The sequence below is a fragment of the Uranotaenia lowii genome, chromosome 1 (genome assembly GCF_029784155.1).
Source record: "Uranotaenia lowii strain MFRU-FL chromosome 1, ASM2978415v1, whole genome shotgun sequence".
NCBI lineage: Eukaryota > Metazoa > Arthropoda > Insecta > Diptera > Culicidae > Uranotaenia > Uranotaenia lowii.
In genome coordinates, this window is record NC_073691.1 from 92,663,211 (window position 1) to 92,683,020 (window position 19,810).

The 19,810-nt window shown below is 39.8% G+C and overlaps 1 protein-coding gene across 1 annotated transcript in view; it reads left to right on the forward strand.

Moving 5' to 3' along the window:
* LOC129740211 (protein trapped in endoderm-1) overlaps positions 1 to 19,810 on the forward strand; it is a 49,866-nt gene that overhangs the window by 22,995 nt on the left and 7,061 nt on the right. Inside the window, exons 2-5 of the mRNA XM_055731823.1 lie at positions 16,534 to 16,679; positions 16,741 to 16,944; positions 17,026 to 17,228; positions 17,298 to 17,534. Of these exons, the coding sequence (XP_055587798.1) occupies positions 16,534 to 16,679; positions 16,741 to 16,944; positions 17,026 to 17,228; positions 17,298 to 17,534 (790 nt within the window). The remainder of the gene's footprint in view (positions 1 to 16,533; positions 16,680 to 16,740; positions 16,945 to 17,025; positions 17,229 to 17,297; positions 17,535 to 19,810) is intronic.

Sequence of the window (19,810 nt, forward strand, 5' to 3'; positions counted from 1 at the left end):
GCGAATTTGAGAAGCTTTTCCGTAGCACGAAAAAAACGCGTGTTGACGCTTCAGCACACGCCTACTCTTTTCACTCAGAGTTCGTATATTTTATAATGAAAAAAAAAAACGCGCTAATAGCTTTTTTACTTGCTGGCATTATGGTCAAACAAAATAAGTATCCATGGAATTACTGCAATGAGATTAAAAAAATCTTTAAACGCGGTAAATTCGGAAGATAACTTTTTCTTTCAAACAAATTCAAAACACTTATATGGAAAAACAATTTCTAATAAAATTATTTAAAAAAAAAACTGTCCTTTATTGAAATTTCCACCCAAAGAATCTTACTAGAAAATCCAAAACGAACCCCGTGTTCATATGAAATCCCACGAAAGAGAGTTTAAACTGAATTAAAAAATTGATAAGATTATATAGGTACTAGCACAGGATCCCAAGCAAAATTAGGTCCAGATTATACTATGGAAAAACCTGAAGTTTGTATAGCATTACGTGGATTTTTTTTCGGAATGAACAAAAAAAAAGTTTTTCACCAATGATTTTGGTCTTTATCAACCAATTTTTCTTTTAATTTGAGTGTTTAAAGCTTTAATTATAACAATATTTCATCTGATCTGAAGAACGCTTTTCGATTAGGTTTATCATAAAACAGTTATTAAGCTTCAAAAATGGGTATTTAAGCATCGATTAACGACCATTTATGTATTTTTTGTAATTGACCCTTCAGAAGCTCATTTTTGAAACTCAAAATCTTCTTTTACCATTATCTTTATCGAAATGCAACTATGGGATAAACTATTTGACAAAATGAAAGCTTTGTGAATGGCTATAATGAAAACATGTCAGCCGATAGGGATTTCATTTTTTTCTTTTCATTTCAAATTCATATTTTTCATATGAAATTTTTCATAATTCTATACAAATTTTAGGCTCATTGCGCCATCTTTTTCCGTGGTTCGATCCCTTAAATATAGCATTGGACTTTGTGCTAGGCCAAGGATCTATTTGAGCTTGCAACTAATAATATTCCCATAAGTCGGCTAATTATGGGCACTCTAATGTCCATTAACTGATTTTAAACATATCAAAGGCTTTTGAAATGATCATTTATTATTCTTTTCCTTTGCTATTACGTATTAAAAAGATTCAAAAACACATTTCAATGCTTTTACGAATACATTTTTTCAAGTATTATTTTTTTCTAAATAATATTCACATGCTCGTACAAAAAAAAACTCGAATATAATATATATATTTTTTGGGATTAAATGGATCGATTTCATCGCCAAATCACATTATTTGTTGAGTTTCTAAGCATTTCTAGTAAATTAAGCATTAATTTTAAGATTATACTTTGATTTATTTTATGTAGCTGGACCATAAAATTTCGTGACGTCACAACGCTTTGCAAAACTGTGTTTAAAAAATGGCGCGTTGTGACGTCACGAAACTCAATCGCTTTAAAATCAATTTAAATCAAGATTTGAAAAAATCAAAAACAGCGACTTTTTGGTTGTAATGAATCGATACTTTTCTGAATATTTTTCATAGAATTTGATCGAATAGAAGAGCAAAAAAATACGGTTTTATAAAAAAAAAAACAGAAAAGTGGAAAAAGTGGCGCGTTGTGACGTCACGATTTCTTTTGCTTATATTTTAATAACTATTTTTTCAATAAAAATACTTATGATTTCAAATTATAGTGAATTCTGAACTTAGATGTATAATTCTTTTCAATGTGCGATATAAACTGACGTCACGTCACGCTGGAATGGGTCAAATATAAATAACTCTAATCATGGCCGTAGGAACGGGGGGATTTTTGAAGTTAAACCTCAATCCCCCCCTTCCCACATAAGGGTCCATCAAAAGCAAGCGAGGTATTCTACTCTACACTCAAAGTTTGTTATTCTAAATCAAATTTTGATCATGGAGTAAGGTTATTCGATAATAATAATCTTGACTCAGAACTGATGTCAAAACCTCAATAACCAATCCCAAGTTCAGAATTCAGCTATAGTTTTTCAAAATTTTCTCACTTACTGATATGAATTAATTTCTGGATACTAAAAAAATAAGATTAATCTCATTTCAGAAATTCTGGTTCCTTATAACGAAAATCGAAATTGTATTTGTGTTTTCATATTAAGAATTATGTATCCAGATTAGAATTCTTGATTTTCGGTACAAATCATCATTCAAAATTGAATTAGAAAGCTGTGTTTGAAATCGTCGTTTAAATTTGGGTTTACAGTTCCTCCAAAATTTGATTCATAATTTTCTAAACTCATGCGCATTTTTACATTTAGATAATGTTTATCCAAATGTCAAAAAAAAGTTTAGGAATCATTATGAGTTTTTGTTTTATAGTCAGCTTCAAAGTTTCAAATAAACGAATTTCGAATCAAAAATCAGATTTGAAGTTCATGCAAAATTCTTATGCAAAACTCAAACATAACAAAGCTTTAAAATAGCGATATAGATTCATCATTCGATTCATTTCTTTTTATTTAGATCTGCAAGTCGGAATAGAAATATAGTATAGAAGTAAAGAATAATCATTGAAACCCAAAACATCCGAATTATAATTACACGGAGATAAATATATAGATATATCAATTGTATTTCAAGATAGATCTCTAATTAATCACTAATCATTTCGTTAAAATTGTTAGGATTAATGCAATCCAAAGACTTCGCCGAATTTTCAGGTAAAACATTTCATTCCTCAACGACCGGTTGGAAATTCCAAAACAGTTGTCATCAATGAGTCAGGCGATCAGTAGCAGTAGAGTAATACTTTAGTGATTCATCCCATAGGCTCGTCGCGCAGAGTCACAACAACGGAACTGATCGTGTCGTTTTTGGCATAAGTACCAACTAGCGCTAAGGTGCCTACTTTGATAAAGCTGGTGAACCTGGGGCAGGCGACGCTATGAATTTGCATCGTTTGTAACCCACTTACGAGACAAGGCCTGCTCAGGTTATGGTTATTTAATTTGTATTACGTTGTTTTGAGATTGAGGTGGCGAAATACTTCCGCAGTTGGTACGCTTTTTGCGAATTTTTATTGACATTTCGAGACCGTACAGTTATCAGGTAGGTACATCTATTTTGTTAGCGGGAATGGATGCATGGAACCTAGGCTTAAGTGGCCGTACAGATACCACGTGGACAGAATAATGAGATTTTTGATCTGCTCCTACCCCTCCGTGGACAAGCGTGGAAATTAGCGCAAAAATAACTTTTGTTATAAGTAAACTCAACAAAAGTGTGTTGTTGAGTGTTGATTTTGAATTAGCTATTAATGAAATATCGGGATAACTTTTTTTTTAATTGTCACTAGTTTCCCTCATATGTCTAAATTAACACGAACAAATCGTTTATATTTGCTACAAATTCAGAGCTTCTAAATTCTTGATTTTGTTTTGAATTTTAATGAAATGACAAATTTGAAAATGTCATATAAGGTGGTGAATATGGTTATAACACTGAAATACTTGAAATATTTCTTCTGCTGTCGTCATACATTAATTGCCTTCAATATGCAGTTCTTTTTTTATTTGCTCAGAATTAGATGGAAACAATAAAAAAATAATCATTAAACTACGTACGGAATCATGTAATTTTCAATTTTCTTTATTTTTAGAAATTTTTACCATGTTTAATGGATGAACTCGTTCCAAGAAGTAAAAAAAACCTTTGGCCTTCAAGTGTTAAATTGCCTTTATTGTAAGAAATTTCAATTTTAGTCAAATTATCCAACGGAATGATCAGTTTTCCAGTGGGCGTTTAAGAAACGTATGACCACAGAGAGTTACTTTTGACTGAATTTTGAATTTCACTTCTTTTATATTATACTTTATACTTATTAACTTTTTTCGGTAAGTGAAACAACTTTTTTTCAATTTACGTAACGTTTCGGGTTACTTTCATTCACCCATCATCAGATGTCCCCCAGAGTAACCCGAAACGTTGCGTAAATAAAAAATAAAAAAAAAAGTTGTTTCACTCACCGAAAAAAGTCAATAAGTAAAAACCGTTTAAAAAGTACCGGTGATAAACTTTATCCATTCCTTTATTTTTGACCAACTGAGGCAGTTGAAATAACTAACAGTTTTATAATAAGTTTTTGCATTTCTCGAACGTCAGAGGACGAATCGGCTATATTCAGTCAATTAGGAACATTCTTGACGATCAGTTTTACTCTTTAGAACTGATCCTAGACATCTCAAAGCTGGTTACTTTCAAGTATCACTTTTGCATCAGATTATCCAAGATTGAGCACTTCTAGCTTGAAGGAAATAGCAATTAAATCTGAAAATATTGTTCCATTATGCAACCGGACGAAAATGTAACGAAACTTCAACAGAAATTTTCATGAAACATGCCAAACAGTTCATACGACCTGTTCAAAAAAAAATTATCAATTCAGAATCAGGAAAAATCATTCTATTAAAATTTTACTTCAAGAATAAAAACCTAATACATATCTGAAATTTAAATATAAATTTGAATTTAAAATTCTGTTTTTTTTTCTTTTTTTCACAGCTGGTTTATTGAGAATTTTTAAACTTTATAACGTCACTAGCTGACCCGGTAAACTTCATTTTACCTTTTTATGTAATCGTAATGAATGTTTGATTTCATCTACACTTCACTTAACTTCATCGTGCTCGCGAATCGATTCTTATGGAAATCGTAACAAATAAAGTTGAATTTGTATTGGGACCACCTTCCATAATGTTACCGATTCAATCGTTGTTTGCATTCGGTACAAATGCAATGGTGTAATGTTTGTTTTGCGCGTATTTCATAATTTAATTTTTGTTAGTTTGATTATTGTTAGTTTTGGCTCATTATATGTTTGAATTTAAATTAGCTATAAAACCAGTTTGCCTAATATGCTTTAAGCGAGGTTGACCGTCAAATGACAGGTGTCAACTAACACATCTGACACCGGATCCAGAATAAGCCCAAAAGGAAAGAGCGGGAACCCTGGGCTTATGCGTGAACGGAAGCCATCTGCTCGTTCACTTAATTTGGAACACGGAAACGAGTTAGACGTATATTTTTTAAAACCCTCACTGTAAACGTTCGTTAGTTCGGAGTGGTGTGCGGAGTGTCCGGTCAAGTGTGCCGAAGCAAAGGGAGCAACCGGGGCCAGGAATTAGTGAGGACCGTTTTACACTTCCGTCAATCGGTGTAACTCGGCAGGTGCCCGGTGAAATCCCCAACCGTCCTGGAAAGCGTTACGCTGTTTCCCAACGCTTTGCCAGGTTGAATAGTGTTCCATCCGCCGTGCAAATACCACCAATAGCAGCTCCGAGCGACGCCCCTGTGGGCGGTGAAATATTTCGGGCAAGACCCATTCACTCTATCGGACCCGCGGCCAACATCTCCATTGCCGGGGTGCCGGTACTATCGGTCTGGTGATCGGTCACGAATTATCAACAACCCCGATCCAGTTACCGAGAACAACAAAATTGTAGGCCGATATACGCACGATTCTGGCCGACGGATTGAAGATCTACGAGCTCCTGACTGCAGTGATGGTCATCCCAGGTTATGACGAGATTCCCCGCTAAAGGCAGAAAATGGCAAGTCTTAGTTAATAAAATGTAAAAACGTATTTCCTACTTCTTATAATTAGATTTTGTGTAATGAGCCCTAGAGATTTTGTCTTGTACGATTGTATTTGTCCGCTTTGTTGGCAGCGATTGGTCGTTCCCGTCCTCCCTGAGAACGTGCGCCGACCCTGAGAGTAAGTATATTCGAGTTGAGCTGGCCGGAAGTGGATGACCAAGTCATTAGCTTTCAATTGGCGATCCTTCGGAAAAGAAAAAATACTCTAGTTTTCACTAGAATATTTTTTTTACGTACCTCAGGGAGACTCAAAACCTCCTGTCGCTTGTCTTGATCGTTTGATGGAGTTCTCGCTTTTCTCCGGAGTTTGCCAAGATTCTGTTTGACCACCGCTTAAAAACAAAATAATCTAAGCGGAAAGGGGGGCGGGGAAATTTCGGTTTAGCTATTTCATCAATCCAAATATCAGCATTTTCGTCCGATTGTTTCTCTGCGCCACCTTGTTATTTCTGCATTTCAGGTTCATCATATCTTAACTTCTTTATTCATAACTATTTTGCTACAAACTTATCTGTTTTGCTACACTTTTTAATATTTGTGTTCCAAAAATGGAAACAAATTCTAAAGAGTTACGGCAGAGATTCGTAGATAGATATCTAGAATTGCGCCCAGAGTTACTTGATGGAAGTGACTTAGATATGGAATTGAGTATGAGAGAAATAGAAATCACCGGTGACCGATCTCTGTCCAGACTCCGACGTATTTTGCGGGACTTACTCAGAAAAGAAAAAGATCGGGGTCTTCCGGAAATGGTGATACCTGGAACAGTAGAAGACGAATTAGCCTTGTGTAGGGAAAGAGTGAACAATTTGGAACTATCAGTTATGACATCCTCAAGAGTGCAACCAAAGTACAAGCACATTTTTCTTCATTTAGCAAACAGACTGTCAGTTTTAGGTAATACTTCCGATACCGAGATAAAAGAGGAAGCAATCGATCTTTTGACTAGAGTATGTGATCATTTGGACACGTACTTTCCAACAAACATCCCTGAACCTACTCCAATGCAAGAAATTGTTGATAACTTGTTCGAAAAAGCAAATGAGGGGGAGAAGGAGAATTCAGCTCCGGAACAGGAAGCCATCGAGTGCCTCAAGCGCATGGGAGTGTTATCCAAAGAACTGGATAAGCCTGATGTTAACGTTTTCCGTGATGCTCTAATCGCCTTAGAAAAAGAATTGATTCAATTACGAACTAGATCCATTCCAAACGAACAGAGTGAATCCGCGATAACAACAGTTATTCCATCCGCGAATGTACCGTCAATTGCTAAAACTAATACGGGAGCAATACCGAAATCAACGGACTTTACTAACGGTTGCACTGCTGTTACTGGTCAATATTCTCAACCGATTACCACCCCTATGATAGCATCTTCAGTTTTTTCATCCAGTTCAATTTTGCCACGCCCGACAGTAAATCCAACAAGAACCCAGAACCCTTATTCATCCGATTACCAAGTTTACGATCGTTTTAACAATTACACATCTTTTGCTAATAATGAACCGTGGATACAATCATTGACTAACGGTTATTCGCGACAACAAATACCTCAAATGGCGCCCACAACCCTTAATTCTCAAATCCCAGCAACAGTTTCTAGTGTCTCTAGTCGTTGGCCACAGTTACCGTATACCAGTAAACCTTATGTTTCCGCACAATTGCCTTCAACTTTATATAGCCAACCATTACCAGGCGCATACGCCTCGATGCCGTACGCTCCACACAACCCGATGGCTACGCCTCAACCCTCGTTTCCGTTGGCTCCGCCACTGGCCACTTTTTCGAATCCTTACCCGTTCAATTACGCATCTCCAATGGGATATCCGTTAGATAGAAACGTAGCTTCTTCCCACAGAACCCTTCCGGTTTCAATGTGGAAAATAGAGAAATATTCCGGTACTGACCGAGGAGCAAAACTTAATGAATTTCTAGCCCTGGTAGATCAGTTAGCTCTTTCGGAACGAATATCTGAACAGGAGCTATTCGATTCGGCATTCCATTTATTCGAAGGACCAGCCAAAAGTTGGTACATGTCCATGCGGCATCCTTATCCTGGACGATTAATAAATTGGCCACATTTGGTTTGGGAATTGAAGCGCAATTTCGCTCATCCGGAGTTAGATGTTCTTTTGCGTTGTCAAATCTATCAGCGACGTCAACAGCGTAGTGAAACTTTCCAGGAATATTATTTCGCTATGGACAAAATGTTCCGTAGTATGATGTCCCCGATGGACGACCGAGAAAAATTGGACATACTAAAACGGAACTTACGCAACGATTATAAGAAGTCCTTACTCTGGCAACCGGTGATAGACCTATCTCAGCTTCTCGCGGCGGGTCACGCTATCGATTCCACAAATGTTTCCCTTTTCAATCAAATGTTTGGTCAAGAACGAACCGTAAACGTAGTCACTCAAAATAATAACCCACCCCCAAGAGCAGCTAACTCGCGCCAAACATTTTCAAATAATAATTATTCTGAAAATTGGAAAAATAAGAATAGAAACCCATCTTATGAAAACCAACGATCTTTAGCGAACCTCGGTGAGACTAGAAAAGCTTCCGAGCCAAAACCCTCATCGTCGGGAGAACCCAAAGCAGCTCAGCTTCGCCGCACGCTTGAATTTCTAGTTTCCGGTTTCGAACCCCCGCCACCGCATGTATGTTTAAATTGTCGTCAACCAGATCACCAGGTGCAGCAGTGTCGCACGCTGAAAGGGCTGATTTGTTACGTCTGCGGGTTCAAAGGCTACGATGCTCAGCACTGCCCGTACTGCCAAAAAAACGGCAGGCCGACGATCGAAAAACGCCGAGAGTCGAAAGAAACCGCGTAGAACATTCCCTCGTTGATCCGCGCTCAATCAACTGTGAGCCGGTTCAATCGGATTGGTATTCAGCAGAGCCTTCCGAAGTCCTTCAAATTACTCTTCCAACCAATAATGATAATCGACCTCACGCCTGGGTATTTATCCACAATCTTCGAGTTAAAGGTTTGTTAGATTCAGGTAGTAATAAAACACTGATAAGTGATAAATTGTTCCAGCGTATGCGCAATATCAAACTTAGACCGTTGTCAAATTTATTAGAGCTTAAGTCCGCTGATGGCGGAAAATTGTTAATTTTGGGTGAAATTTTTGTTCCATACTGCTTGGAGAACCGAACGAAAATTGTCCCCACATTAGTTGTTAAGGACCTGCTAGTAGACTGCTTGTTAGGAATGACCTTTTGGTCTAAATTCAAAATATATCCGCAGATTCAACAATGTACGTTGCTGCAGGAAGAAAGTGATTGTGAATCAATCATGCCTGATTGTGTACTTACGCCTCAGGAAACTGAGCAGTTAGAGAAAGTAAAACTCTTATTCCAGGCTGCCCAGCCCGGATTCTTACCAACAACACCTCTCACCGAACATACGATAGAGATCTCTGATGAGTGGAAAACCAAACCGCCAGTGAGGCAATATCCTTACGCTATGTCCCCAAAAATACGCGAGAAGGTAGTAGAAGAGCTTGACCGCATGTTGAAGGTGGGCATTATTGAGCGCTGCCAATCGGACTGGTCGCTACCAGTCGTGCCCGTTATCAAGCCTTCCGGTAAAGTGAGACTCTGTCTCGATGCGCGTAAGCTTAACGAGCGCACGGTTCGAGACGCTTATCCTCTTCCTCATCCGGGGCGCATTCTAGGACACTTACCAAGAGCTCGTTATTTGAGCACCATCGATTTGTCGGAAGCCTTCCTTCAAATCCCGCTAGAAGAACGATCTAGAAACTATACCGCATTCAGCATACCTGGAAAAGGGATGTATAGATTTACTAGGTGCCCATACGGACTAGCTAACAGTCCAAGTCGATTGGCTAGGACGATGGATTTAGTCCTAGGGAATGGAGAGTTGGAACCATATGTCTTCGTCTATCTAGACGATATAGTGGTTGTAAGTGAGTCTTTTCAGCATCACTTGCAACTCCTTATCGGCATAGCGACAAGACTTAAGGCCGCCAATCTCTCCATCAACCTAGACAAATCGCATTTTGGGGTGAACGAATTAGCCTTCCTAGGATATCTCTTATCAACCGAAGGCTTACGCGCAAATCCAGACAAGATACGTCCCATAGTAGAATATGAGCGACCAACAACCGTTACAAAGCTACGAAGATTCCTAGGAATGGCTAATTATTATCGCCGTTTCATAGAGGACTTTAGCGGGGCGACAGCGCCTCTAAGTGACCTGCTAAAAACGAAAGCCAAAACCATCACGTGGACTGATCAGGCAGAAGAAGCTTTCTGCGTAATTAAAGAAAAGCTTATCAGTTCACCCATTTTAGTAAGTCCAGACTTTTCTAAGGAGTTCACAATACAAACAGACGCTAGTGATGTGGCAGTGGCAGGAGTACTCACGCAAATCCAAGATAACCAGGAAAGAGTCATTGCTTATTTCTCACATAAGCTAAGTACTCCGCAAAGGAACTACCATGCTTGTGAGAAGGAAACACTGGCAGCTCTCCTGGCTATCGAGGCTTTCCGTGGGTACGTAGAGGGTTCCCACTTCACCTTAGTTACGGACTCGTCTGCTCTGACCCATATTCTCCGAACTAAGTGGAAGACCTCCTCCCGCTGCAGCCGGTGGAGCCTTGCACTACAGCAATACCACATGACAATTCGGCACCGAAAAGGAAAAGACAACGTGGTAGCGGATGCCTTGTCACGTTGCGTTGCTGTGGTCTCGGCCGAACCAGCTTCTGCGTGGTATGAGAATCTTAGATCGAAGATTATGGATCAGCCAGATGATTACGTTGACATTCAGGTGAAGAACGGGAATATCTACAAATTCGTCTCCACTCCGAATCAGCCGTATGATCACCGATTCGAGTGGAAGCTCGTTGTTCCTCCTGAAAACCGAGAACCGTTAATCAAGGAATGCCACGACGGGTCCATGCATATAGGTACCGATAAAACTTTGGCAAAACTGAAACTCAAGTACTATTGGCCAAAAATGGCTAAAGAGGTCAGAGAATATGTTCAAGCATGTACAAGCTGTAAGGAGTGCAAACCAGCTACTGTTCCCGTGGTTCCGGCTATGGGAGAACAGAGAATCACTACTCACCCCTGGCAAATGATAGCAGTAGACTACATAGGTCCTTTACCCCGCAGTAAAAAGGGCAACCAACATCTCCTCGTCGTGACCGACCTCTTCAGCAAATGGTGCATGCTGACACCCGTAAGAAAAATCGATAGTATATCATTGTGTACTTACCTTCGCGACCAGTGGTTCTTCCGCTTCTCCACACCTGAAACACTCATATCGGATAATGCTTCCGTTTTCCTGTCCCGAGAGTTCAAAAATTTTCTCGAACTGTTCGGAGTGCGGCATTGGTTGAATTCGAAATACCACTCACAGGCCAATCCTGTTGAGAGGGTAAATCGAACGATCAACGCCGCCATCCGAACCTACGTTCGAGAAGATCAAAGGCTCTGGGACAGCAAAATATCGGAAATCGAAACGGTTTTAAACACGACACAACACTCCGCGACGGAATTGACACCGTTTTTTGTCATTCACGGCCACGAGGCCTTCGCAAAAGGATCCGATCATCGTTGGTTCGAATCCCAAAGCGAGACAGAAACCGAAGAACGATCACAAAACCAAAAGATACTCTTCAAGAAGATATATGACCTTGTCAGGGCCAATCTGGAAAAATCCCATGAAGCAGGAAGACATCGGTATAACCTTAGGCACCGACAGTACGCCAAACCGTTCGAGGTAGGACAGTGGGTGTACCGACGCAACACCAAGCAATCAAATGCTGCCGAGCGGTACAACGCGAAATATGGCCCGGTCTACCTAAAAGCGAAAATAAAACGACGAATCGGCACCTCCTCGTACGAGTTGGAGGGCACCGATGGCAAATCCCTGGGAGTGTGGCCTGCCGCCCACCTCAAGCCAGGGTAATATATTCACTTATTCTTAAATCTACACTAGCACTTTCCATCGCGCGTATCGGTTCGAGGAAAAACACATAAAAAATTTCCACTTTAACACCCCGGCTCAGCAGCCTATTATTAATGCAGGACTTCCAAGATGCTTCCTGTTCCGGGTGCCTAAAAACCCCTCCGGCTGACCTCTTTATTCGGATCCGATCCCATGTACCTGTTGGTAAAATTGGATTCTGCCCCTGAAAATAAAAAAAAAACAAAAACAAAAACTATAAATCCAGAAAACAATCTAAGTGAAATGATTACTTACCGAGGCCCCCCAAGCATACTTGAAGCTTCCATTCATCCTTCGGGGCACTTCTTCTGCTGCTTAAGACTGTTTCGGAAAAAAACATAAAAAAATTCGCAATTTTAAAAAGGAAAATAAACTAAAATTGATAAAAATTGATATTACTCAAAAACATTCGTCTTCAACTCGAGCGATTCTGAAATAAATATTTGTTTACCATCTACAAAAGTGACAGTCCAAAATTCTTGTCAGTTCGTTTCATTTAGACGTGGCCAAAAGACCACTCACATCTTCAACTAATCGCAGAAAGGTACGTTTAGAAGTTCGCTCTTTCGTTGCAAGAAATCACAACGGACAGAGGCGTATTAGGAGTTGTAGTTATATAAGTTAATAAATTTTTCATTGAAATATAGTTTTTCCAAATGTTAAGTTTAGACACTGATTGATTGGTAGGTCCACAGTGTGCCAGTTGATCGACCGGGCGTGTTTGTAACCAAGGGCGACCGCGCTGGAGACCGGAGTCAGATTGACGCTGATGGTCAGTACCTGGTGGTTCGATTCTGAGCCAACCTCGAAATTTGAGCGGAGTTGTTTACAATGTTGATGCCCTATGACCCCGCAACAGCCCTTGTTGCAGATTACGTTTCGGTCACCTTCTTCGCAAGGCAACGGCGCCTTTAACTTGTGGTTTATGTCTAAATGACAGTATTCGTTTTCGTCATTTACATTAGTTAGTTAGGTTATGAATTAGAATGTATGTTACAGGTGAATGAATAAGTGTGAATGAAATGGAGGACGCGTCCACTGAATGAGAATCTGTATGAATGAGTCGAGTGAAAAGGTTATAAAAGTTAGGTGTTTCTCTGTATTAAATAGAGGAGTGAATAGTAATTAGTTATGTTCAGGGAAGTGAAGAAATATTTTCCTAATTAAAGTTATGACGCGAAGGGGGTTATCCTGATAAAATGGAAGCCTATGGAAGCACATTGGGGGGATCGACGGAAATGCTGAATTTGGATTGAAAAAATGGTTCATCTGAGATAAAAAAAAAAAAAAAAAAATTTACAAAACAACAAAAAAAATGTGTTGGGTCCGGTTTGGAGGCAAACAAAGGGGTTAGGCGAAAATGAAATTGGGCGATCTTGTACTTGCACGAAAAATTTCAACGCAACTTGAAATTTTTCAGGTCGATCTAGGGGAGGATTGTTACCGATTCAATCGTTGTTTGCATTCGGTACAAATGCAATGGTGTAATGTTTGTTTTGCGCGTATTTCATAATTTAATTTTTGTTAGTTTGATTATTGTTAGTTTTGGCTCATTATATGTTTGAATTTAAATTAGCTATAAAACCAGTTTGCCTAATATGCTTTAAGCGAGGTTGACCGTCAAATGACAGGTGTCAACTAACACATCTGACACCGGATCCAGAATAAGCCCAAAAGGAAAGAGCGGGAACCCTGGGCTTATGCGTGAACGGAAGCCATCTGCTCGTTCACTTAATTTGGAACACGGAAACGAGTTAGACGTATATTTTTTAAAACCCTCACTGTAAACGTTCGTTAGTTCGGAGTGGTGTGCGGAGTGTCCGGTCAAGTGTGCCGAAGCAAAGGGAGCAACCGGGGCCAGGAATTAGTGAGGACCGTTTTACACTTCCGTCAATCGGTGTAACTCGGCAGGTGCCCGGTGAAATCCCCAACCGTCCTGGAAAGCGTTACGCTGTTTCCCAACGCTTTGCCAGGTTGAATAGTGTTCCATCCGCCGTGCAAATACCACCAATAGCAGCTCCGAGCGACGCCCCTGTGGGCGGTGAAATATTTCGGGCAAGACCCATTCACTCTATCGGACCCGCGGCCAACATCTCCATTGCCGGGGTGCCGGTACTATCGGTCTGGTGATCGGTCACGAATTATCAACAACCCCGATCCAGTTACCGAGAACAACAAAATTGTAGGCCGATATACGCACGATTCTGGCCGACGGATTGAAGATCTACGAGCTCCTGACTGCAGTGATGGTCATCCCAGGTTATGACGAGATTCCCCGCTAAAGGCAGAAAATGGCAAGTCTTAGTTAATAAAATGTAAAAACGTATTTCCTACTTCTTATAATTAGATTTTGTGTAATGAGCCCTAGAGATTTTGTCTTGTACGATTGTATTTGTCCGCTTTGTTGGCAGCGATTGGTCGTTCCCGTCCTCCCTGAGAACGTGCGCCGACCCTGAGAGTAAGTATATTCGAGTTGAGCTGGCCGGAAGTGGATGACCAAGTCATTAGCTTTCAATAAAAAGTGAGATTCTTGAAACTATTATACAAACCATCTCTGACCCAAAAAACCCTCGGATACCAAATTTCACTTCATTCCGACCGACCATTCATACGTGATGTTATCACAAAGAAAATGCCTCCATTTTTATATATAAGATGTGAAGAGATAATTTTGTATGGGGACCCCCCTTTCATAAAAAGTGAGATTCTTGAAAGTATTATACAAACCATCTCTGACCAAAAAAACCCTCGGATACCAAATTTCACTTCATTCCGACCGACCATTCATACGTGATGTTATCACAAAGAAAATGCCTCCATTTTTATATATAAGATATCAGATGTCCAATGCTAACCTCATTTTAAAATCTAAAGTAATGCTATTTTTACTTGTTTTGTGCAGTGTATAGGTATTGTAGACTCATTTGCAACTGACTATCCCCCCTGCAATCCCTCCCCCTCCTTTCATTCACTAAAATAATCGTTTTTTCACCAGAAATTAGCGTTCCTTTTTATTGACTGATTTTTTTAAATTGGAAAATCATCAACCACCCCCCCCCCCCTCCCCCCCCCAGCTCTAGGACCGCCTCTGACTATGGCGTCTTCAGATGAAAGTTGCATCATAAATACAATGGTATTTTCTGCAGAGATTATTCGGTGATGCCAGCGGTACTTTTTGACACAATTAAAAGCTTATTTACATAATGTTTCTCGTTAAAGGTCATTAGGGGAGATAAGGGCATAACGAGCACCCAGGGCATAATAAGCATTCCTTTTTTTCTACAAAAGTACGTATTTTCTTAAACCAATTTTCATGTGGATTTGTTTCGTATTACCTAAAGTATTAATTTTTCACCATAAAGAAATATCCTTTTCATCTTTACTGAAATATTAAATAATTACCAGCTAGGTTCTCAAGTGACGAAAATATTATAACTTTTGAGCACCACCAAATAAGTTTTTATGACCTTTAAATCATCTTAATCCGAAATTTTTCACTTTAATCCATTTTAAAACGCGTTTTTACTCAAATTTGTTGACCTGGGGCGTACAGAGCGTTTTCTGCCGTATATTCTAGCAGCGAATTCAACTCGATGAAGTCAACTGAATAATAGTCTGAGTCTACTGATTACCTCTCCAACACCTTACCAATAAACCAAATCGTCAGATAAAACAAGTCAAGCTGTAGCTATGTTATTCAGTTGACTTCATCGAGTCGAATTCGCAGCTAGATTCCCCGACAGTAAACGCTCATCGTGCCTCGATTAATGGTGCTTATACTGCCCCAGAGAGGTTCTCGTTATGCCCCTTCAGTGACTGGTTTTCAGCTTTTGGCAAAAAATTTTAAAATGCATTTTTAAACGTTTTTATCTACTTTTTCAAGTTTCATCCAATTAGGCAATAGACTATTTGAGTTTCTGAACACGAAACAATTATGTAATTCACATATTATAGCTGTTCTCTATGGTTAAAAAGCGTTTTCCTTAAGGGTGCCATTATGCCCTTATATCCCCTGCTTAAAAGTTGTTAAATATTTTAACACAACTCAAATTTATTGTAGAATAGCTGAGAATAAACAAAAAAAAAAATCATTTTGAGGTGGAAATTCCTAAATGTGCAATTCATGTTTTGTTAGGAAAACATCGAAATAACTGGTTGAAAAACCAAAAACTGTTACTGATAATGATTGGGTAGTCTACCTGTTATAGGAAAAGTGTAAAATATTTGGTTTGGCATTCAGCCAATTGGATTATCCAAGGTTTTAGAGCTTTTTTCATCCGACTTGAAAAATTATAAATCTTAAAGTTCCTTCGTTTCTTTCGCATGTTTGCAGCTAAAACACATCTGGCAAAGATAGTCCTAAGATTTTAAATAGGATTAGTATCTGGATAACGACCTGGCTACTCCAGAACATGATTCATTCTCTTGAAAAACTCTTTTTGGGGACATGAATCATGACACTATATTTTGCTAAAAGATGAGGTTAAAAACCCATTTATCCACCAAAAAGTAACATTAAATTAACACCTACTTTTTCAAGAGTTTTTTGAAGATTTTTTAGCTGTCCTGAATGCTCATGAACTTGTTCTGAAGGTTGAGGAAGCGAAATAATTTTCCATACTAGAGGACTTAACCATATAATGATTTGGATGTTATCATAAGTGCAATACGCGCATTCACGCATTCTTCGGTTTAAATTCAGATAACTTTCCGGTAAGCTCTGATATGCGTATTTTATAAGAGAGCCTGTGAAATGGATGGCTTTTTATATTGATATTCGATCTAAGTCAGTATATATTTAAAAAAAATTGTCATTTGTTTTTAATATAAAAAAAATTATTCAAATCTAACTCTCTAGGATTCATTGATAATCACCCAGTTCTATTCTTCTATTACAGGCAATCTCCTCACAGTTATCGCTCTCCTCAAATATCACAAGCTGCGCAAACATCCGACCACGGCATTTGTCCTGTCGCTCAGCATATCAGATCTCTTCTTCTGTGCCGTCAATATGCCACTGACGGCCATCAGGTTCCTTAACCAGGTTGGTATCAACAATTGAATTTCCATTGAGACTAATCGCCATAATCAACCCCGATTCCCAGCAATGGACGCTCGGCGAAGGCCTCTGCAAGGTGTTCCCGGTGTTCTTCTACGGCAATGTGGCCGTATCCGTGCTAAGCATGGTCGGCCTCACCATCAACCGGTACACGTTGATCCTTCACCCTAGTCGGTATACCAAAATATACACCCCGATCAGCTTGTTTCTGCAGCTGCTGTTGATTTGGTCGTTCTCGTTTGGAATAATGGTGAGTTCGTTGAGCTTTCTTTCTTATCAATAACCAATTTTTGACAATTAGGACTTATAAAATCGCTAAAATAAATTCCAGCTCCTACCGTTGTTTGAAGTTTGGGGCCGTCTTGGACTTGACGAGGAAACATTTTCCTGCACAATTCTCAAGAAGAACGACAGCTCCCCGAAGAAGTTCATATTCCTGTTCGGCTTCCTGGTACCCTGCGTGGTCATCTCCATCTCATATTCCTGCATTTTCTACGCAGTGCACAAGCAGCGAGCCAAACTGAAGGCACACAAGTGAGTTCCAAATAGTGCAATCCCGCCCGATGGCGTCGTCTAATGAACGGTTTCAAAATCTCCCAACAGTTCCAACTCGTCCGGTCGGATAGAATCCTCGTTCCGGAACAAGGAGGACTGCCGGCTGACGATGACGCTCCTGACGATCTATCTGGCGTTCCTGGTCTGCTTCCTGCCGCTGATGCTGGCGAACGTGATCGATGACGATGGGTCGTACGCGAACTATCACGTGTTTGCCTCGGTGCTGGCGTGGATGTCGGCCGTGATCAATCCGTTCATCTACGCGATCGGCAGCCAGAATTATAGGTAAGTGTTATGTGAATCCTTCAAATGTAATACCTAATGCGGCTGTGTAAGTAAAATTTTCAACTCCAGAAAAAGAAGTCACCTTAGTAACGGGAAATTACTTGATCCCAAAGTATCCCCAAATAAATGTTGACTAACATGTCAGAAAATTGGCTCGCTTCAGACGGAATTTAGTCCTATATATTACTCCCTACTTTTCTCAGCTGGTAACAAAAATTTTCCACATTTTTGTTCGTTTTGTACATGAAGAATAGTAAAAAAAATATGTGATAGGACTAAGAGTATCTGATTATTCGGGTTAAGTTCTTTTATATCAAAAGTTATTCATTTAAAACAATAAGGCCGGAACAAATGTCAATTCTTCTTTTGTCACTTCCCCCCTTCGATTTTTCCGAAAATTTCGAAGGAGGAAATAAATAAAGTTTAAGGTATTTAACTGAAAAATTTGATAAATTTGCAACGGGAGGCAGTCGGGCGTGGGTGTAATCGAGGTGCTTAGCGGATGATTTAAATGCGCCACTCCGAAGAGATCATCCCCCTGTTTGGTGCGTGCCCGGCTAAGAGACCCATCAATAGGGTGGGTGTATTCTGTCTGGCCCTTGATTACCGATCACCCTACCGTTCCTCAATCCGCTGACCCTCAATCAAATATCCCCAAATAATTACCGGAGAAAACCAAGATGAGAAGACAAATCCTAGGTTGGTCCCGAAAATACTAACCAAATAAGAAACAAGTTCCTTAGAAATTCTTCAACCGACCCACTTTCCCCGTACAAGTCTGCTAAGATCGCGTAGAAGGCAGGAAAGGACCGGGAAAAAAAACAACGGAAGTCAACCTAGACCTCCAGTAAAAGAATTACGGAACCGGAAAAAACGATGTCTTCAACTCTTCAACAAAAGTCACCAAAGCAAAAAAAAACTACATCAAATGTCTTTCAAAATCGAGCTCTATTAGCCATAAAAGTGATGGTGGTTTTGGTTGTTAGTGGGGGTTTACATTTTTGGATGATCTGGATTTCCCTACTCTGCTACATCTACATTTTCATTCGGGTTTTCCCCTCTAACGCTCAGCGCTCGCAAGCGCTGCCTGGCTATTTGTTTTCCCTCAGAATTTGTTCTACTTAAGAGTGCAGTTTTACTTGGCCAAAGTCGAAGAGAATTTTTCCTAGGAAATTCTTATTTAAATCATGGGTGCAATTTGGGGTTTGGTTTGTTTGGTTTGGTTGGTTGGGTTGGGTTTTGTTGGTGATAATTATCTTTCAATCATAATCATGTGCGCGCGCGCTCCTCAACCATGCTGCTCTTAATCGTTGAGCATTTAAAAATAAAAGATTCCAAAAATCGGGATTCGAACTCGTGACCTCGAGATTATTGGGGTAACGAGTGCTTAAGCACTGACCGAACCAACTGAACTGTGGTGGCAAGCTTGGAAGTGAGAGGCTGCAGACCAATCTGTTATTTTCCGGAAGAGGGATGGTTTTCCGGAAAAGTTGTCATGGGTTCTCCAATGGGATGGAACAATCACTCCTGGGTGGCCGTCACGCGTATGCCGTTTCGCCGATCTACGGTGTGCTCGCCGGTCGAAACGTACCACGAGTTGTTGGGTGGTTTGATGATGACGTACGCTCAGCGTGATCCTTTCCTTGAACCGTCGTGTTCGGGGTGTAGGTAGATCGGTACCTCCAGCAATCTATTTTTGGAATTCGATTTAGAAAAAATACCCACTATGCACAATATCGACAAACCAATTACCCGTTTTCAAAATCTGAACTGCACTAAATCAACTAACTGCACTTTTATTTGCACTCGGAGGGATCTGAGGGAAAATAGCAACTTATGTTAAATTGTTGAAAACGTGGTTTCTTCAATTTTTAGTACCTTTTTGTACTATGCCACGCGCGAAATACAAAATTATTACCGATCCTGCCTACTTCACAGTCGAAGGAAAAGTGGTCAAGGGATCGCATTAGCCGTCAGATCAAATGAGCTATTGATCTTCGGGACCGGAATTGCGTAATTAATAGCGAACTAATAATTCCGAAATTTCCCGAAGAAAATGTCTTCTTACCCAAACCTTTCCCTTTCATACATCCGAGGGTTCGTTCTCGGGTGTAAGAGTTCGGGTGGAGCGATATCGAAAACCTCGGTACACCAATACAATCATACTATCCCCGTGATGGGGTTAATGACCGGGCAAGCACCAATCAGCTGGTGATTACAGGCTTCATCCAAACATGCGCTAAGCGATCACACCCCAGTTGCAGAAAAAAATATCT